The following is a 22,291-nucleotide window of genomic DNA, read 5'->3' as shown; positions in this document are numbered from 1 at the left end:
TTTTCTTTTGGGCCATCTTTGAGGAGAGGTGGGAGGGACCACTGATTGGCAGTAGTTCTTGTTCCTGAAAGGCCCATTCTGGATGAAGGTGATAGGAGGAATCTATAATCTTGACCACCTTCCAGCCTTTAAACTTGTTTGTATTTAAGTTAATGTTAAGAGGAAAAGAAAGCATTGGAAGCAAGAGGGATCTTGAGTATACCCAGGAGCAGCAGCTTAATTTACGCTGAAAAATCTTCTTTCTTCTTATTCCTTTGGAAACAAGACTTTCCTGACCATTGGTAGGATATAAGGGCACTCATCTGGTATTTCCAAATAAGGCTGGAATTTCCTTCTTTGAAATTGAAATGCCAATGGAGAATAGGATTGTTGTTTTGTTTTGGCTTTGTTGTTCGTTTTTTGAAGCAAAAAAAAATGAGTTGACATGCTCAGGTCTGCTCATGATCTATCAGTAAATTCTTGAAACTGCATTTTTTCCTGGAGTTGCACAAGATCCAGGCACATATGATTTAAGCTGATGGTGACAAATGTGACATCAGTCATCCACACATTCCAAATCACCTTTCTGTATATTCTGTATATTTTTTTGAATATACATTGATCCACAATTCTAAATAGTGTACTGTGAGTAATACTGTGAGGCAAATATTTAATTTGGTTAGGAGGCAATTTAGTTGCTATGACTTGTTTCTGTTCCTAATATCTGGTACTGGGAGGAAATACAGTTACTAGTGCTTAAGGCATTTTTAACCAGAACATGGTTAGAATTGTCTTTAACTTTATCTATTTGTGAGAATTTCAATTTGTTGAACTGAAAATAAAGATCAGAGACAAAGTTCAGTGCAGAGCCATGAAAGGAAACTGTAACTAAAGATATGCTGAGTTTGTCTCAACATATTCACTGATTGGTAACCAATATTCGAATAAGATCAGATATCCTTTCACTCAAAACTCTGCTGCTGGGTTTCTGTAAACACTGGCTTTTGAAAGAGGAGGGCTGGAAAACCTTTTAGATTTTGGTGTCCAAAATCCTTGGTGAACTGCTACAAATCATCCTACATCTTATTTCCAAAGGCAGGATTTCTTTAATAATATGAGTGATATTACAATGAACATGATAGCAGTACTAATTCTTGTATCAAAATTTTGGCCTCGGTAAGAATGACCATTTGGCATGCAGTTGCTACAAACAATATAACTGTGATTACATGAGGGAGATAAAATGCAATACAATAATTTGTGATGGCTATAATTTATATGTTATTGGAGAAATAATGTTTCAGAGTATAATAGAAATACTATGCTGTTAAGATAGAAAAACTATCAGATTTTCCTGGACTACAAAAATGTCATTTCAGATGTGAAAAAAACTTGAACCACATATAGGTTAACAGAACTATAATGCACCAATACATTAATCAGTAACATGTAAAAAAACCTAATGTCTGGACTGCAAAAATAAAGATGTTGTATGATGTTTTGTATGCTGGTTCAGAGGATAATGAAGTTAATTACATTCAGCTGCCTTGGACAATACCTCCCATGAATCCTTGGAGTTGGCTATGAGTTGCAATCTTTCGACATCTGGAGAACACCAGACCGCAAGTGATAACAAAGAGGGAGAAGGAATCAGTTTTCAGAAAATCACACTGAAGGTCTCCAGAACCTATTTACCAGAAATTATTTCAGGACTTAGAAATGGTGCATGTGTTCTAAGGGAAGCAATATTTCCTTAAACCTGGGGAACATTCAGCCTCAACTGAACTTTTAATACTGATGACAGAAAAAAGAAATTGCAGACAATGCCCATGTTAAATGTAAAGTCAACGACCGCTCCAATGAGGCGGCTATGGGTAAAAGTCTTACATATTGAAGCTTCTGTCCATGAATATATCCATTGAAAGAGCTATACAAGCAACCAATCCTATCAAAAGGATATGGATGATTTAATAATGCAACACATTAGCTTATGCTTAGTTAAAATCACATTAGCTTAGCCATATGTTCAGGGACTTTGTATGTTATTGGTTCACACTTCTTAGCTATATATATATATATATATCCTGCCTTTATTATTTTTTCCCCACCCTTTTTGGGCAATGTTTTTCACGTGACATGAGAATGTCTGCTCCACACTAGTTCTGGGAAGGGAGAGACAGGCAGGAATTTGTGATAAATATACATCAGCTCAGCTCAGCCTCATCACTTTGTTGATCCAGTCAACATACATGGAGATTCGGATGAAAGTGGCAGGCACGTCTTTCCGGGCACAAACCCGCAATGGGGTGATCACACCTTGTAGCACCCAGCAGTCTTGAGTCAGGCAGGCCAAAGGACCTCCAAAATCACCCTGCAGACAAAAGACCAACTTGAGTAAAAAAGCAAGCTCAAGCTTAAGGAGCACAGCAACACTTGACAAGGTACATGGGTTGATTTTCTACCTCAGACTTTTGTTCAAATGGCTTCCCTGACCTACTTGCCTTGGCATAATTTATCTGCAGCTTCACTTTTCAGTTTATATTTTGGGGGACTCTTTCCCACTGCTCATCTTTTTTTTTAAAAAAAAAAAAACAAGGTTGGCAACTTTTTAGGAGACATGATGCAATCTCGTAAGTGCCCATGCCCATCTCCATTTTTTTTTAGATCAATCTCACAAAATTGCCTAGCCTGAGATATTTTGCAAGAATATTATAAGATTAGGTGATTTAGGAGATTAGCCATTTTTCAAAAATAAAAATATTTAATCAAATTGTGGGCATCCTAGGCTGGGGTTATTGCAGGCAGTGCTTTTTTTGTAAAAGAAAAAGGTGCCGGAACTCACACATGTCATACAACCCACCTTGCCTACCCTACAAGGTTCCATCCAAAAAAGGTGCCGGAAATCCGTTCTGAGCGTTCTATGAGAAAAAAAGCCCTGATTGTAGGTACCATGTTTTTGGCCTTTCTGTAAGGCTCGTCCCTTTGCTATTCACTTTCCAGATGTTGGCCTCTCATTTGTATATTTACTTCTCTCAACCAGTTACTTGATGGAGCTTTCCTGTCATCAACTTTGATCTCGTTGCAAGCTACGCAATTCAGTTCAATACAAATCCACCTCCCTGTGGACAGCTCACCTCACAGGCTCCCACGCCAACCTTCAGTGCTGATGTACATAACTCATTGTCCTTCAGACGGCCTTGAAGGGCCACGTTGCAATTCTGATTGTTCATGACTGGCAGCTTGGCCACGTTGAGGACATTGTCATTCCCAGTTCCTGTGTGCAAAGAAGAACCGGAGCACTAGATAATGTGTGAGTTATGGACCTTTATAATGGTGAGACTCTCTTTATGGTGTGCTACTCTGAGAGTATTGCTTTTGGGTAATTTATTTGTGGTTAGTATTTTATGTGCTGGCATCTTTAAAAAGTTTGAGCTTTTATCATAGAATCAGTATGTGTGTGCTAGAGTGTATTTTTTTTATTCCTATGTCTACTTGCTGTATTGAAAATATTTGTGCTGCAGATTATTATGATATTGTGTATTTCTCCATCTTATGTAACAAACTGCCAAGTGAACAATATTATTGGCCAGGCACATATAAATACTAATAAATAATCAATTCAGTGTTATTATCCACATCAGGCAAACCATCCCAACAATATAATAGCTTTTCAAAATGCTAAATATCAAGACAGTTAATAGTCAGGATATCCCTTTAAAAATCTGTATTATTTAAATGAAAATGAAAAAACAATGCCAGTAAGTAATTATCGAACTCTGTAGTGCCATGATCCACTCAAATTTCAAATAGGGCAAATTGATAATATTCAAACAGGATATTTTTCATCACCTTAATAATATGAGTTCAGGAATCTGTTCTAAATAAAGTTTCATTGACATGCGTGAATCATACAATAGTTTAGAAAATCTTCCATATAGGGAATATCCTTAACTGGAAGGATATCTGGTTAATAAAAATATTGGAAATTTTACTCTTGATTAGTTTTCTGAGAGATTCTCGATATGGAAGATATTCCTATTTATGTCTTTACTTTTCTAATAATCATATCCCTTTGGAATTTGCATAACGGCAGTACAGAATTTAGAGAGGGCTTTTGTGCTTCCTTATTTAAAAAAACCAAAGAATTAACATAACTCAATCATGTTGTACATGAAGATGCTTTTGGTTTAAAGAAATAGACAAATTTCATAACTGATCAAACACTATGCCAATTAACAGGTATCAGTTACTATCCTAATATTGGTCACATTTCTGCTTAGAATTGGGTCAGTGGAGTAAATTTTGTATTCAGAGTTCCATTAACCTAAATAAGCAATTCCTAAAAAGGAATTGATAGCTCAGTTATTCAATTTGTGCTCCATCTGGACAAGCTAACTATCTACACAATGTGGAGTACAATCCTGTCAGGGCTGTGACTTTGTTTGCACATGCAAACTTCAATTCCTGCCAATCATGCTCCAGGTTTTCTCTCTCACTGGACAACGAATAAAAATGTGAGGAGGAATATTACCTAACCCAGAGGTCCCCAACCTTTTTGGGGAGGTGCCTTTAGGAGCACATGCACACACGCAAACAGGACCACAAGCGTGCATGATGTTCACGGCGATGGTAGCTCTCGCACAACACTCATGGTGACGCTAAGGCCTGTGCAATGCTCGTGGTGCATTGGCCAGCCACTCACACAGCCCAGTGGCCAACAGGCTGCGGCCCACAGGTTGGGGACCCCTCACCTAGCCAGTTCCCGACAACTAATGGTTAAATTGTCATACACTTTACATCCAAGGAAAAATCCACATTTTTACTTCCTTGTCCCAGCAAGATAGAATTCCTGAATAAGAGGTTGGACCAATTGGACTTGATATCCCCTGAAACCAATCCTTTTTCCAGATTGTACCTCCAGTGCTACCCCATCCTGCAATCTCACACACGGTGTTCTCAGGCACAATGTAACGCTCAGGTGGAAGGCAGATCAGTGCCACACGTTGATTCAGAAGTGCAGGCCTGTGGTGAGAAAGAGCAGGCAAAAAGCAACCAATTCACACATCTGTTCTGTACCCAGAAGCCATCTCAAAGTGCTGATGTATTTCAAGCACACCCAAGTTTGGCTGGGTGTCTGCTGATGCTGGCATCACATCCATGACTGATCTTTCTGCCATGAACAGTGATAGCCACGGCATGAGGCTTTCAGCAAAAGCGTAAGTAGGAGGGAGCTGTTTTCAAGGAGTCATCACAAGCTTGGGGACTGTGAATCTACCTGGAGCAAGCCTTTTAAGTTTTTATTCTATTGAATTCCTTCTTGTAAACCAAATTCATGGAAACCTGTTTTCTTGTAAAAGCTATTAATTGACTATTCCTATGTAACAGTTTCTTTAGCAACTTCAGTCACCAAAGCAACTTTCAGCAGAGAAAGAAAAATACCCCATACCGGGAAATATCTTTAGCATGTAACCCCCTTTGCCTGAAAGGTTGGTTTTGAAAAGTTTATGTACATTCTGACTTCTCAGTCCCAGGGCAATTCCCACTTGCACCTAACCCCAGCCTAAATCTGCCCTGGCCATCTCTCTCTCCACTGCACCCGCATCATTTTGCCTTCATTTCATCCTCAGCTTAAGAGTAAGGCACATTTAAGTCAACCTAGCCCTTATTATTATAACCACCATCCTTATTTTAATACCATCCAAAGGAAGTAGATGAATGGTATTAGGCTTTGTAACCTGAGGGGAATTCAGATGGCAGAACTCAGAGCAAAGGCAACAAGTCTAGTTAGAGACGGGCAATGGGGTAGCAAATATTAAGCCAATAATCAGTTCAAAGAACGGTTGGGAGCACTGCAACGTAATGTGGTAAATGCCTACTGATGAAGTTGAGTCAGCATCACTGTCAATATTGATGTGGTTTTCCTGCCCAGCTTCATGTTTTTGCTGTGTTTTGCTCTGCCGCCCCTAGCACAGCGCTGACTAGAATATATTTTTTAAAGGTGCAATTATGTATTTGTTCATAAAGGTTTTTAAAATATGAGATCAGCCTTGGGTAGGATTCAGTTCCTGAAGCAGGAATGTATCCAACAATTAAGAGCAGAAACAGGAATAAATAGCACTTCAACATAATTCCCATTTCTCACAAGGGATGCCTTTGATGGTAGGTTTCTTCTAGAGGAGATGTGAAGAGATCAGCTTACCTGATTGAGAATCACTGAACCTAGTAATTCTAATTTAATTTTCTTGGAACTGACTGGGGAAAAGAAATCTAAAACATTACCTGCAAAGTTCAAGGAAGGAAGCTGCCTGTCAGTAAAAAAAGAAATATCTTCAAAGAGTAAGATTGCTGCCAAATTTAGTCTTGGCCCTGGATAATCCAATCTACCTATTAGACATTCCTATCCTGTCACGTCTCTTGTTTCTGTTTGTGAGGTTTTTTTGCAGCATACCCCCATCTTCACCAGTTCCTTCCCCACAAACCATACAGCTTAGGATGGAGGGTGGAGAACACCTTGACAGACTGGAAACCTCTGTTGTCCAAGGCTAGTACATCCATTACTGTATGCTAACCGTGTGAAATTTTGAAAATGTTCCTCTCCTTTGTCTTGTTTCATAGGGTCCATTCTGTGAGATTTCTCTACAACAAAGTATGTAACTTGCAGTTCCCAAAATATAACAGCACAGAAGACTCTTAGGAGCCCCTATTGAGGAAGTCTTGACCTTCGCCTATTAGAATATAAACTAAGTTGCTTTCATGCTATATGAGATACAGAATATCTGAAAAGTTACTCACCTCTCCAGTTTCAGCATCACCACAAGTGACTCAGAGGGACCACAGACAATCTTAATTATAGGAATGGCCTGTTTGTTTGGGTCATTAGGACCAGGATTCTTAAAGAGCGTTCCAAGCAAGACGTAGTAACCAGTTAAGTCAGCATCACTGCCAAGAAGAGGAATTAATAATTGTTACAAGGTCACTGAAGCCTCTCCCTAAACAGAGGCTTCCTAAGTAGGAAAAATTAATAGGATATGAATCATTTCCGTCATTACACTTTTCTGCAGCTATAAAGGTAGACTCCTTTGAGTTCTGCTCACTGGTCACATTTTGATAGCAAAAATACAGAAGTGATTCATCACTGTCTTCTTCGAATAATTTTTTGGCTTTCCAATTCAGTCCATCACTTGGGATTTCCCAATAGTTTCCCATCAAAATATTAACAAAGTCTAAACTGCTTAGCATTTGCTGAGTTCAGCCAAGGTCAACAAGCTGCTGCCCCTGTTCTACTGGCTGCCCCTACCTAGATGTTGATCACTAAGTCTGTGCACCCTTTGGACCTCACCAAAGTGCCAGACAGTACCCCTCTGCAACAGAACGGAGCAGATACCATTGTTTCAGATTCCACCATAAGCCTGAGAAAAATTGCTGCTGTTTTTAGGAGATTTATTTTTATTTACTTATTTTATTGAATTTGTATACCGCCCTATTCCCGTAGGACTCAGGGCGGTTTACAGGGCAGTTGGAACCATGAAATACAAAAAATTAAAATCAAAAACAATTAAAACAATTAAATTAAATTCAAGCCCCAAAAGTAAATCTAAAACCCAGTTAAATTAACAACCCCACAGTCTGGACCAAACAGCTCAAAGAGCCAGGTTTTCAGCTCCTGGCGAAATGAGCGAAGGTCGGGGGCAGTCCTAAGTTCCGTGGGTAGTTGGTTCCATAGGGCAGGCACGCCCACAGAGAACGCCCTTCCCCTGGGAATAACCTGCCGGCATTCATTAACCGGCGGTACCCTAAGAAGGCCCTCCCTGTGGGGGCGCACAGGACGATGGGAAGATGATGCCGGCAGCAGGTGTTCCCTTAGATAGTCCGGACCCAAGCCATTTAGGGCTTTATAGGTCATTACCAGCACCTTGAATCTCACCCGGAGGGCAACCGGAAGCCAATGCAGCTCGCGGAGAAGAGGTGTTACATGGGAGTATTGTGAAGCTCCCATCACAACTTGCGCGGTTGAATTCTGCACCAGTTGAAGCCTCCGAGTGGTCCTCAAGGGCAGCCCCAATTAGAGGGCATTGCAGTAGTCTAACCGGGAGGTCACAAGTGCATGAGTGACTGTGCGTAGGGCATCTCAGTCCAGATAGGGCCGCAACTGGTGCACCAGGCGAATCTTCAATGAGATGACTCATTGAAGTGATTTTTAAAGTAGTGCCATCTCTTTTCAGATGTGAGAACCGGGGAAATAACATACCCTCTTCAACAACTAAGAAAAATGCGCTGCACTTGTTTTCATAATCATTTGTGAAGCATGCATCACATCGCTCTATTAATTGCTCCTATCACTCTTACAACAGAATCAGAGTAATCTTGGGACTTGGATTAGTGAGACACAAATTCCTGTCCATACTCAGTCATGATAACAGAGGACAATGAGGCTCTTTAGGGAAGAGAAGGAAGCATACCACGGACATATATTTTCCAAAAATATGCATTTTAAGCAATTTCACATAAGTGGCTTACTTAGACTGATTCAATTACTCCTTCCCCCAGTGAGTTTTGATTTTAAGTATACTAAGTATATCTCCTAAGTGCAGGATTTATGCCACTCCCACCTAGAACTAATCACAGAAAGTACCCATATCTTGTTTTAGATTGATTTAATTATACCGTAGATATGTTCTCAGCCTGTTCTCTGCCTGTTAGCAAACCAAACTGTTATTTGGTTACATTGAACTCAGACCGCAGAAAAATGATTGGTTAGCCACTTCACTTGGGGAGCTTGCTTCTTGGGGCAGCCTCTACCCTGTGGCCTTCTAGAAGTGGGGCCTTCAACCCTCAGTAACCCGCAAACAATATTGCCATTCCTGAGAGCTGAGTCCACTTGTCCACCCACTTGTCTCTGTGCTGTAAGAAAGTGCCCAGCCTATTTGCTTAGTTAAACATGCAAAGTACTCCAATGATTCAAAGCTAGTTATGCTCTGGTGTCTGTGAATGACAGCTGTTTAATATATAGGCCTACAGATTTATTTAACATTGTCTATTACTGTATTTTATTTATATCCCACTTTTTGGCCTACATCCCCCAAGAGTGCTTCCAACTATAAGCAAAAGATAGATAGCATGTGGAAAAATCAAAATGATCTTTTTTATTTTTTTAAAAAAGCTTTCAATAGAATATAAAAAAAGAAAAATGTACAAGAAAAGGGGAATGCGGGGGGGGGGGGGAGTAACTTCTAATACAAGCTGCTTTTCCAGAACTCTGCTTACCAGGAGGAGAAACACAGCCGGGTGCTGATTACCCACTGCTCTTTTACCAGTGATCCTCCACAGAAATGGACTCCTTCTCTGGAAAGCAAAACAGTGGCACACGTCACAGGAGCAAATAAACCCCCAAACCTACCTCTTGGGGGAGCGTGTCCAGGTTATCTGCAACATCCAGCTTTGCAATAGCGCGTTCAATGGTTGTACCCTATGCACCCCTTTCTGGTCTTCGGCAAAAAGTGGTCCAAGTACACAAAACAGCCTCACAAAAACATGCCCTTGTTTTCCAAGGAAGCGTAGAGAACTTTCCTGTTTTGCAATATTTTATGAGCTGCCAATCCAGAAGACAATGAGTAATGACACTGATGGTTCAAAGCTGCTCACAGGGTTACGATCTCCTTCTTTTAAAAGAACTACTGAAGTGATTGTTCTCCCATCAGGATTCATTCTCTGATTTTCTGTGTAAGGTATCTGCAGCCAATATTTTTTGCACCACCTGACCTCCCATCACCACTCAGGTTCTGCTCACCGATTGCGAATGCTGACTGTCCAAGGTGAGTTTCCAGGTTCACCTCCTACAACACGAGCCCGAATCGATATTCGCTCATTCCTCCTACCACACTGGTCAAAAACCACATTCTCTGCAACCATAAAGTCAAGTCATGACATATTGTCCTTAAATGTTTTTTTAAAAGCAACACACTTTATTTCGAACTGTTCACATAGTCACCTGAAGCCAAAGGCAGAGGGAAAACTTGTGTACCTTTTCCTTTTCTCATCAAAACTATTTTTCCCACAAAATTACCACAAAGAGAATGCCTGGCAAAAAGCTCACCTGGATTCAGCAAATTGGACTGATTCTTGTCATCAGCTGTAGAAACAAAGCAAAACATTGATTGATGCATGCACATCTATGTTCCACTTATTATTATTTATTTCATGACAGTCTCTGAGGTGCCAGTCATACTCATTGTAGAAGGTTTTTGTTTCTACAAAATGCAAGTCACCCTGTGTTTTGTCCTAAGTGAGTGACAAGCACACCTCTTAAACTGATTGTAGTTGAATTATTGTTAGCTTCTGTTGTGGCGTCTTCTGGTTCAGGATTATTTTAAGAGGGGAAAATGTCAGTCACACTTTATATAGAAAATGGTTTTGACAGGGTGTTGAACAAGCATTCATTGATTCATTGGATTTGTATCCCACCTTTTTTTGGTCAAGGTGGTTCACATATTTAATGTTCTTAACTCCTATTTTCCCCATAGCAACAACACTTTGAGGTCTAAGAAAGAATGACTGGTCCAAAGTTCACCAACTGTATGCCATGTCTAAGAGAGGACTAAAACTCAGTGCCTCCTGGTTTCTAGAACAGCATTTAGCCAAACCAGATTTCAAGCATTAATTTTAGGAACCTACCTGGCATTCAGAATCATATGTCATTACCGTATTTTCCGGCGTATAAGACGACTTTTTAACCCATGAAAATCTTCTCAAAGGTTGGGGGTCGTCTTATACGCCCAGTCGTCTTATACGCCGGAAAATACGGTACATGTTCATGATTGTTTTTGAAGCCAAAAAAGGAAGACCTCAAATCTTCCATTTTTTGAAAAAACAAAGGAAAACTACTACCGGTACCTTGCAAGTATTTGAAGCAACAGATGTTCCAGAGATTGTTAAATTAACATTCCCCTTTTCCCAAACCACTGGCCTTTCTGTCTGAAGTTAATAGGATTGGAATCTAGCAACATCTGGAAAACCAGATGCTCAATTCTATTATAAACATAAACATGAATACCTCAATGATAAACAAGAAATCATATTCTAGTATATTTTATTCACGTATTTATTAAATTTATATGCTGCCCATCTTCCTAGCATCCCCTCTTGAAAATGAGACTTGTGGTTATATTATTACACTGTTTAATTTATATCATGAATGCATGCGCCACCTGTTACTATGCTTTCAAATGCTCAAACAATTTATATTGCAAACAAAGAAACAATTACTACATCAAAACAGGAAAGGTAAGCCAAAGCCCTCACTTCCTTTGGCCACAAAGAGGTCAACGTGGGCATGAAAAATCTTGGCCTCTGGAAGATCACACCAGCTGGCTGCCAAGAATAGACACTAAGGCAGCGTCCATTTCTTCATCACGAATCAAACTTACCACATGGTTTAATGGCACAGTAATCAAATTGAGTGTTAGGATCCATAGTGTAGCACCAGGGCCCATGACTGTCATTGTCAGGGTTACGACAATAGTTCTGTTCAAGGCGCACACTAGGTAGTAAGGGAAAGAAGTGCCTAAGAAAATTTTTAAAAAAGACTGTTCAGTATTGTGTCATTTTTGCCCTGTTTCTTATTTTGGGGATTGCTGATTTTTTAAAATAAAAGTTACATATAGTTGTCAATATATTCTGATGGCTGACTCAGACACTTGAAAGCATCAATAGATACTAATTTTTCCCCCCAAAATTCAAGTGTTCACCTTTGACTCCTGAAAAAATGCAATTTTCCTTCACCTAGGGATTTAATTATACTCGCTCTTATGTATTTGCACAATTCTGAAAAAAATCATATTTCCCCCCAAAGAAAGTGCTACATCTACTCGTTGTAGCTTTTCGCTATTTATATATAAACTGCAATTGTTCACTGCATAGTCTCTGTCAAACTCAGCTACCTTGGTCTTTGATAATTAATTGGAGGAAGTATTTTAGAGCTTTGAATAAGAATTATAATGCTATGAGAATGTTGAAAAATGACAAGGCTGCAGGTGGTGACAGTGAGATGGGAGACATCTTAAAATACAGATCTATTTTGCTTGCAGAGTGGATGTACAGTTTGTTGAATTTGTGAAGGTTGTATCTGTCTGACAATTGGAAAAAGGCCATTACTGTTCCCCTAATCAAAAGCAAAGATAACAAGAATAAATGCAAAAATTGCGAGGACTTTTGAGCGTAACAGAAACTGAGAAGGAATTTGGCAAAATTCTGATTAAAAAAAAGGCATAAAGTGATAACAACGAGCAATATTTGGCCTTTAAATGATCCAATCACCTTTTCTCTTCTCCCTTGTCTTTTTCTTAATCATCCACTTGCGTCACCCAACAGATGTTCTTTCTTGGATGGATAGCCATCAAATTTTGTGGGGGAAAAGCGGCAACGAGGTAGGAACACGGGGCTTTTCTTAGTTTATGGCCTTGCCCACCTGGCTTCAACCCAAGAGAAAGTTGCTATTTCCCGAAGCAGCCATACAACAGGGAAGTGCTATTCTAGAACTCTTTTTTTTTCTCCAGATTGGAAGCAGTGAGCTTTATGAACTCACCAACTTAACACACTAACACATTTAAGATCCTGTCAATCTTGTCCTCAAGAGTCTAATGAACGAGCTGGGTGAGCACAGACCACAAGAGGTGCGATACTTTCTCTCAGGATCAGGGCAAATGGCTGCAATCTGAGCATTCTTCATGAAGTCTGGGTGCTTAATAGGGTTAACTCGTCCTCCCTGCAGTGACTAAGGCTTAAAGAGGGAAATGGAAACAGAATAATGATAAGACTTCCCGCCATTCATACACTTACTGGAGTGTGTGAGGGGTTTGCTCCTTCCATTTCTGGCAGGTAATTCCTTTCCGGGTCTTACTAAGTGTGCCTTGGTAATCTTCCCCATTTCCATGGTAACAGTCTGTGGGAACCAAAGACTCACCTCAGTTCATCTGCCTGTCTTTGTACACACAAAGATGTTTCAAACATTATGCTCTCCAGCTACCAAGGAACCGTATTCTCCTGGAAGATCTAGACCAGGGGTAGGCAACCTCTGCTCTTTTATGACTCATGGACTTCAACTCCCAGAATTCCTGAGTCAGCATAGCTGACTCAGGAATTCTGGGAGTTGAAGTCCATGAGTCATAAAAGAGCAGAGGTTGCCTACCCCTGATCTAGACTCTAGAGACCACCAGGTTAGCAGTCTCTGTTCAATAACTAATAAGCATCTCTTGAGAACCCAAGACGTGCTAGAAGGGTTAACCTTGAGGGGAAAACATCACAGTGAGAATGAAGCATCCTCAGTGACTACCGAAAGTTGGATTGGAGATGGGCTGAAAGAGGGAACAGAAAATCAGGAGCTGGAATGGAAAAATAGAAACACTGCCTTGCACTGTTTTGCTATGGATTCCCCTTTGATCTGCATCATCTCAGACACAGTGACATATAGAATCCTTATAGCCATTCAAATGGTATGCAGATAGAACTCTGCTGCTTCTTTTCTCATTCAGTGACAACAAACAATGGTACTATAATGCAGCCCAGACTTCTGTGAGAAGAGTCACTGGGAAAAGCTTCCCTCTAGATCCCAGCTCGGGGCCACCATTCTTACCCTCTGCCTCCACGTCCTCAGCACAGCGCTCGATCTGGAAACAGTAAGCTCTAGGCAGGTTGGTCATCATAGTGAAGCACCAGGGAGCCTCTGAGCCATCAGGATTCCGACAATAATTCTCACTTAGGTCTCTAGAAGGTAGAGGCAAGGCAGAAGATCAGCACCCTCCCCCAGCCCAATTCTGAAGATGCACCCAAATGCTTCTGGCTGGCCTTCAACATAAATTCAGTTGCAGTTTCCAAGACTGAGCATTCTGGAAGACGCTTCAGGGTTAGTTGATCCATAGCTACAACACAGCCTGAAGTCATAAGATTTTTTAGGCTTTTAACAGATCTCTAGTTAGTGAAGTTCTGTTATCATCCAAATTACTTTACTACACAGGCTTTCAGTCAGTTTCTGAGCTCCATCAATATATTGTTTTTACTTTGAAATCGCTAAAGGATTTGTAACTGGGGAACCTAAGAAAATGTCCTTTCTAGGTAAAACAGCCAATGCTTTGCTATTGTCACCAGAGGCCTGGCCTGGACTAACATCTGTCCTCAGTTTCCAAAGAAAAGAATAAAGCTTCCATTTCAGTTTCCTTGCTGGTGGGGAACTTGCTTAGGGAGCAGCAGCAAAGCCAGAGGCAAAATCATTCAGCTTGCTGATGGGGAGCAGCATACTCAAAAATTATGATATCATCATCCAAAAGTGAATTGGAAACAGCAGAGGCAGGATTAGGGCAGGCAATGGGGGCCACAAATGATACAACTGGCATTGTTTGGGGCCAAGATAAAATTTGTGAATAACATTTCACTCACTCATGAGAAAAGGCTTAGACACTGCAGGCAATCTGGCCACAAGCTATGATACCACAGCACAAAGGGAAAGAAGAAAGAAAGAAAGAAAGAAAGAAAGAAAGAAAGAAAGAAAGAAAGAAAGAAAGAAAGAAAGAAAGAAAGAAGAGAAAGAAAGAAAGAAAGAAAGAAAGAAAGAAGAGAAAGAAAGAAGAGAAAGAAAGAAAGAAAGAAAGAAAGAAAGAAAGAAAGAAAGAAAGAAAGAAAGAAAGAAAGAAAGAAAGAAAGAAAGAAAGAAAGAAAGAAAGAAAGATAGATCTCCACTCTCAGGAGATGGGCACAGCAATCTATCCAGATATTCAGATGGAATTCCTAAATGAAGCCAAAGTCCGCAAGTAATTTTCAGAGAACATTTTGTTGGAGAAAACCCAAAGGGAGAGGTTAGTAAAGCAGCAAAAGTAGAATTTGGATTATTTTCCTTTTTTTCCTTTTGAAAGTGTAATAAGAATTTCCTTTATTTGATTATACACACGCTAAAGCACAAGATGCACAGTGTTTAAAAAAAATCTGTTGTGGGTCATTTTCTAAAGTGTGCAAACAGTAAAAAAAATAATAACCCCTTTTCTTAGGCTTATATATATATATAACTACTCTGATTGAAAGAAAACAGCCTTCCCACCTCTAGTGAAATAATGAATCCATACCATGCCCAGGTGGTATCACTTGGCTGATCTTGAAAACAATAAAGCAAAGGTTCACCCAGCTGAATGGGTGATCACTAGCACATTACAGGCCTGTAGGATACACTGGAAAACTGGTGTGTGTGGGGGGAATCCTGAAGAAGCTCTACGTTTGTCCCAAACCAAATCAAAATGAATATGCCCATGTAGTCATTTGGGGTGAAGCAACTTTTTATGCCCAGCAGAAGGAAACCTTATCAGAGGAAATGCTTCCAATCCCATTTCTAGTTGGACTTGATATATTCCTGGGAGAGCAGCATCGCCAATGCATACTTGCATGGATATTTCTCTGGGTGGAAATTGTGTCGGTGTGGTGTCTGTGAGTCCCAGCGTTGACAGGGGACGCCCGATGTAGTGACATTCACCTTGCCTCGATAATCTTCTCCTTTCAGCCGGAAGCAGCTGGTTGTAGTAGACAGATGTGGACGTTTTTCTGTTTTCAAAAGGGAGAATCCATGGAAACCAAATCGCAAAGCGTATCACAAATCCTCCATAGCATGAATGAAAAAAGAGTACTACACTTATCCTGAACTTGCATCAAAACCCTGGAAAAGATCCAATCTGGGTCGGTCACCAGAATCAGAGGTTTAGTCTTCCGAGCCCATCCTCAGGGAACTTCTCTCTAGCAGAGTGTGAGACAAGCTTGGAAGACTAAACCTCTGGTCCTGGTAACCAATCCAGATTAGATCCTGCAACATTTTCCTGGGACATATATACTCACCTTCATTCGTAAGAACGTTTTTACTTATTCAAGGTTCAGAACTTAAAAACTGTAAAGTTTACATTCCAGTTTTCATTAAGTGCAATCTACAATTACAAAATGGATGAAAGCAGTGTTTTCAACCTTGGCATCTGTAAGATGCATGGACCTCTGCTCCTAGAATTACAATGCTGGCTAGGCTGAGAAACACTGGATTACAGACTACTGAATCAGCAAACAGAAACTGCTGAGCACATTGTTCAGCACATCATTCCCATCCAGCTTTTTCCCCCCTAATTATCAGGTGCCCTGCCTTATCTGCTTCTATCCTGCTGCTATGCACATAAAAGAGTTAAGTTGGAATAAGCAAAGTTTGCTTCCTTTGGTACTGCCTTACAATATTGTTTTCAAAAGCTCTCTCTCTCTCTCTCTCTCTCTCTCTCTCTCCCTCTCTCTCTCTCTCTCTCTCTCTCTCTCTCTCTCTCTCTATCTCTCTCTCTCTCTTTCTCTCTCTCTCTCTCTCTCTCTCTCTCTCTTTTGTCCCATTGGCTAGTTAACCGTGTTTAGGTTGTTGTAGATGTTTTAATAAATAAATTTCAAGCTATAGTTTTTGAACTGAGTAGCACATGAGCTTGCTCTGATCTGGATATAGGGACTGACTAGGATGCAAACTGAACTAGAACCACAATAATTTAATCACCCTAAGGACTTTCACAGTGCATTTTATACATTCATAGACAGATTTTGTGTATCATAAAATAATAGTCATCTGAAGATTTTTTTTTCTTCTTCATTACATGTAGCTTTTGTAAATGTATTAAAAGATCATTATTCAGGTTTGTCTCCATATAAGGTCTCAAATTCCCCTTGGCATTTGTAAAATACACTGTGACTGACCCATCCCATGCTGCATTCGGATCACAATGAATTTTTTTAGCTCTCTAAGACTGATACATTTCCAAATAGGTCCTGAAGCTCAGAAGGACTTACTGCATTTATGAATGCGACAGAATTCACGCTCCTTGGCACGATCCACTGTGTAACACCAAGGTTGCTCAGAATTGTCAGGATTACGGCAATAATTATCAGTAAGGTCTTTCTCTGGGTATCTTTTAAAAAATAACAGAGAAAGGAAGAATTAAATTAAAACACTACTGTCAATATTTCCCTAAGGAGGCAACAATTTTGTAAGTGTCACACTTCATAGAGGAGAAGTGGCATCCATATCATCAGCATCATTTTCTGATCAAGCATACTGATCCACTGCTCACTCAAGGACGGGCCAAAGATATTTTTCACGTTAGATACGTATAATAGCAAATATATTGAAATTGCAGAGTAACACACTTCATAACTGTGGGATTCGGGATTGATGTTCATGTGTCTGGAAAAACACTGGTCAAAAGTAAAGCCAATAGATTGGAAAACCTAAATTATTTATTTAATGAAGAACACAATTCCATCAGTCTTAAATCAGTTATTACAAAAGTTACAGCCCAAGGGAAGTCATTTGTTTGGTTCCCATTTTAAAACAAATCAGCATAATGTGTATTCTCTGAACAAATTCAAAAGCAGAAACTTAAATTACCCTCCAGATTTTTCCCCCATTTGAATGTTGTGGTAACAGTTCTCTCAAAATGCAAGAAAAACGCCTGCATTAAATTATGGAGAAATGCATATCGATACTCCTCGACATACAACAATTGTTCAAAGTTATAATGGCACCAAAAAAAGTGACTTATGACTGGTCTTCTCACATACAACCACTGCAGCATCCCACAGTCACATAGTCTCCGTTTGTGACCTTCCCAGAGGGCTTCCAACAAGCAAAGTGGGGGAATGCAGATTTGCTCAACAATCTTGTGATTAATTTAATGATTTAAGTGTGGCGATTCACTTAACAACTGTGGCTAAAGGGATCATAAAATAGGGCGTGACCATATTGCTTGTCAATGGAAGTTACAGTGCCAGTTGTAGTCATAGGTCAAGGACTCACTGTACTTTTGTTTTCTTTTTATGAAAATGCATAATGTTTTGCAATTCACTGAAAATGGACATTATGTAATTCATAATGTCAACATCAAAAGAAAAAACAGACCCTTCTTGTGGTTATAAATGTGCTGTTTGTTCACTGTGTCAAATTGAAAGCAGGCTTATAAGAGGCTAATAGGCCCATTGGAAGCTGCCTTGTGCTTTACACCAAATGAGACCAGTGGTCAGTTTAGCTCAGCTTTGCCCATGTTGACCCTGGTTTTCAGGCAGAAATTTTAACATATGTGAAGTGGAACAAACTAATCCTAATTTCACATATATAACAACCACAAATGGATGGCCAAGGAAGGTCATGTCCCATTAAAATGTGAGCCTGTGTACTGCTGCAGTGGGGAAAAAATAACTTCCATCTTGAAGATCATTAGAAAAATATTTAAAGTAAAACTACCATGTTTCCCTGAAAATAAGCCCCAGCCTAAAAAAAATCCCCTACTCTGATTTTTGGGGGTGGGCCTACTATCAGCCCTACTCCCAAAATAAGCCTTAATTAGGACTCTGCCCACTCTGTCTCACCTCGCTGCCGCAATGGGGCAGGAGGCCACGTGGCATATTGCACTGCTACCGCCACAAGGCGAGGCAGGTGGGGGAGGGTTGGAGCTGCCCCATGCGCCCTGCACCCACTTCCTTCAGGGCCTCTCTAGCCAGGCCATTCCTTGCTCAGCAACCTTCCCTTTCACTCCCCTCCCGAGCTGGACTGCCATGCTACAGAGGATGGATGAGGTAGGCCCGGTCCCCCTCCAGGGGAAAGTGATGGTGAAAGGCTCCGCTGCCACTGTGCGCCGCTGGAGGGGCTTTCTTCATGCTTTGCCCCACAGATCACCTGCCTTCTCCTCCATCAACTCTCCCGTGGCTTGCACCATGGCCGGATGGCACAAGCCTCCCCTGAAGCCTCCCTCTGCCAGCCCTCCGTTGCCGCCACCGGAGAGAATGGAGAACTGGGCAGGGAGTGGCTCCATGCAGTGATGCCGAGCAGAGAAGAGCACTTGCTTGCCACCGTGCATCACCTTGCATCTCCCTTCTCTGTTCTGGAAATGGAAGCCCCGTTTCCTGCCGCTTCTCCTCCCCGTGCTGCTGTAGAGTTTGGCACATCCCGCCCAGCTCCTCCCTCTTCTCGAAAGCAAAAAAAAATTCTTCACTAACTTGCTTTCCAGCTCTAGTGCGTTTCTCTCCTGCTGCAGGAAAATGGAGTTTGTGGGACTAAGAAAAGTTCAGTCAGACCTTCCAACTTCTTGCAAAAAAAAAAAAATCTCACGAGAAGTTGGAAGGTCTGACTGAACTTTTTTTTGGTTCCACTCCAGGTTCCTGCTGGACGGGGTTGTTGATGCCACCGCCGCAAGGCGAGGCAAGTGTCATGAAAATATAAGACACCCCCCGAAAATAAGACCTAATGCCTCTTTTGGAGGCAAAAATAATATAATACCAGGTCTTACTTTCAGGAGAACACGGTACTAACTCTCCTTAAACAAAACTATGATACAAACCCACTTAGGATACTCTGGTTACTACATTTGGGGACAATACTGCACTTCCCTCTGAAACAGGTGATTATTTATAATTTTGGGTTTTTATGTATCTTACTTTCTACTTTTCTCTATTAAAAGGTGGATTTAAAGGCATTGCTATGGAAGCCTGTTTGGCACAAAAAGAAAGCCAGAGTTAGACTTTAAAAAATGGTTTTGTTTTTTCCCCTTTATCTATAATGGAAGAGCCTAAAATTTTACTTAATGGGTCAAGGGGAGACTTTAAAAGATATTATTTGATTTAATATTTAGGATTTAGACTTATAAGAGAAATTAAAATTATTCATTAGAATATAGTTCTGAATTATAATATGGAAGTTGGATTGAGATAATAAAGGATCATATTGTACTAGGATGATAAACAGAATATATTTGTGAAATATATTTGTGAAATAAAATAAGAATGTATTTAATTATGCAATATGTGTATCTTAGATACAACAATTATTATGTAATGAAATGGGAAATTTAAGCTACCCAAAACTTAAATACTATGGATCTAAAAGGCTAAATTGGAGCACTGTAATTGAAAATGGGTAAAATCTTAAAAACAGGACATGATAACTAAAATTAAAAATATATTGATAAATACCTTAACTTACTGTGTTATAACTAGTAATGCATTAACTTGAATGTGATATAGTAAATAAGGGAAACAGGGAATTTTTAGATGATTTAACCTGAGATAGACACAAATGATTTTCTTACTGGACTATTGTTTACCCAATCACCACATTGCTTCCTAAACACTTTGATATTTTGATGTAAAATTGGAAAATTAATAAAACTTGTTTTTTTAAAACAGTTGCAAATATGGGGTCTGTTTCATATGGAGTCAGTAAATACAATATAAGGCATCACTGTGCAGAAGCCATCTTTCTTAGAGACAGGGAATACAACAGGAACAGGAAATGCATCACAGGAACAATAGAGATGAATCATAGAGTAGCAATGTGACACAGGAAAAATACAATAGAGATGAATGATAGAGCTGCACATAAGGTAAACAAAACTCATAACAGGGTCTTTTGGATATTTGGAAAAAGAATGATTAGTAAGAGTAGATCTGATACAGTGCGGTGAAAGGAGATAGAAAGTTCTTCTTGTGCATTCTCTTAAAATCTTGGGGCCTTGGGTAACTCATAAAGCTGAATGATGGGAAATTTGGGCATGATAAAGTGAACTACATTTCCAGAGTAAACATAGATATATTATCAGTCTGAAATGTTGTGCTAGAATAAGTAATTGCCACCAATTTAACTTTAAAAAATATAAAGAGTTAAGGTTAAGTACCGGTACTAGTCACACTATTATATATGGGTGCCAATGTGTAAAACACAGAAACACAAATGCTTCTGCAGGTATAACCAGTACGCATTTCCCAAAGGTATGTAATTCGCTTCTATGGCAATGAAAATTCTGAACTAGCCATTGGACCTCTGATCTAGCAAGGTTTTTCTTATGCTGCTATGTATCCAGGCTGCCCTGGAGATGCCTGAAATTGAACCTGGAAGCGTCTGTGTCTCCACTATATGAATTTCAAATTAATGTGAAAACTGATTGTGACAACTGCAAAGTCATTACTGATATAAGCCAATTCCTCTGACTGCTATTAATAACTCCCAAGGATTTCCTTGTCCCTTAGAAAGTACCATTATGGCAATGCCTCATAGAAAATGCCCTTTCTCCTGCTGCTTTACAGATTACACAATGTCTAGAATCAGTACTTGTTTGGCAGGTATGGATGCTTGTGAGGGTGCTGCAGGTCCCAGCGTTGGCACTCTGTTCCTGACACAGTGTAATCAACGAATCCCCGATAATCCTCACCGTTACATGACACACAGACAGCTGGAAGGCAAAGGCAAAATATTACTATAAGTATAAGAGGTATGTAGTAAGAGTCACTTAGAATCTAGTCAGCCCTGCAAAGTTGTCCAGGTCAAGAAACTGATTCCACAAGAAAACTAGAACTAACCTTAATTTTAAAGGATTATAATAATTTGCAAGTCTGCCTGTGTTTTCCCTTCCTTCCCGTTTACACTTTGGGATTCAGGAGGAGCTAGTGTGAGTCTCTTTCTCATATTTTCCCTCTGCCCTGGGCTCTAAGCTTGCTCCTGTTATGTCTTAATGGCTTCTGGATAATTTCTCTAAAATCATCTCCATGACTCCCTACACATCTTGACCAGAAGGTTGAAGGGAAAGTAACTAAGAAAACTAATTTACATGAATAAACTAGGCAGAGCATATGAGTATGCACACATTCTGTACAGGTTCCAGGACTGAACAAGAAAGAGCAAATACATGACAATATTGAACAGAGGGAACACAAGAAACACAAGCCTTAACTAATAAAGTTCCATAGACATAAGAGGCCTCTGGAAACAAAACAGCACTTGGTACTAGATCAAATAGACATATGGTTTAGGAAGAGCCATCAATCATGACAATTATAGTAGTTTTTCTAATTATCTGACCCCATTGAACAGATCCTGCTTGTATCTTGCTACATCCTCCACTTCCTTCAGAAACAAAACAGAACTTGGTCCATATAGTTGACCCATATGGCAGTAATCCACAAGGTAATCCACAATTTTTCCAGTCTAGCATGAATGTCTACTTTCATTATTGACAAGGGATTCTGTGGGCACTACATTTAAATCTAAAAATAAATATCAACAGTACAAAAACATAAGTTATTCATTTTGCAGTCACATATATTGCCTTCAGGTCAGTTTGATTTTTCATGACTGCCTAGACCGATGCCGGTTTGGTCAAGTGGTTAAAATACTAGGCTAGAAACTGGGATACCATGAGCTTTAGCTCTGCCTTAGGCACGATACTTGCTGGGTGATTTTAGGTCAATCACTCTCTCTCAGTTCAATTCAATTCATCGCTCA

General features: G+C 40.0%; 1 protein-coding gene across 1 annotated transcript in view; it reads right to left on the bottom strand.

Moving 5' to 3' along the window:
- Nucleotides 1–401: 401 nt before the first annotated feature.
- MST1 (macrophage stimulating 1) overlaps nt 402–22,291 on the bottom strand; it is a 29,079-nt gene continuing 7,189 nt past the window's right edge. The window contains exons 6-18 of the mRNA XM_083354091.1: nt 21,122–21,242; nt 16,813–16,931; nt 15,396–15,555; nt 13,607–13,737; nt 12,814–12,916; nt 11,403–11,539; nt 10,073–10,108; nt 9,767–9,878; nt 9,244–9,321; nt 6,772–6,918; nt 4,895–5,001; nt 3,114–3,253; nt 402–2,350 (exon numbers count right to left, since the gene is read on the bottom strand). Of these exons, the coding sequence (XP_083210217.1) occupies nt 2,189–2,350; nt 3,114–3,253; nt 4,895–5,001; nt 6,772–6,918; nt 9,244–9,321; nt 9,767–9,878; nt 10,073–10,108; nt 11,403–11,539; nt 12,814–12,916; nt 13,607–13,737; nt 15,396–15,555; nt 16,813–16,931; nt 21,122–21,242 (1,553 nt within the window). The 3' untranslated portion in view covers nt 402–2,188. The remainder of the gene's footprint in view (nt 2,351–3,113; nt 3,254–4,894; nt 5,002–6,771; nt 6,919–9,243; nt 9,322–9,766; nt 9,879–10,072; nt 10,109–11,402; nt 11,540–12,813; nt 12,917–13,606; nt 13,738–15,395; nt 15,556–16,812; nt 16,932–21,121; nt 21,243–22,291) is intronic.

The sequence above is a fragment of the Vipera ursinii genome (assembly GCF_947247035.1).
Source record: "Vipera ursinii genome assembly, chromosome: 2".
Taxonomy (NCBI): domain Eukaryota; kingdom Metazoa; phylum Chordata; class Lepidosauria; order Squamata; family Viperidae; genus Vipera; species Vipera ursinii.
Note: the sequence above shows the minus strand (reverse complement) of the source record. Positions and strands in the feature narration are given on the sequence as shown.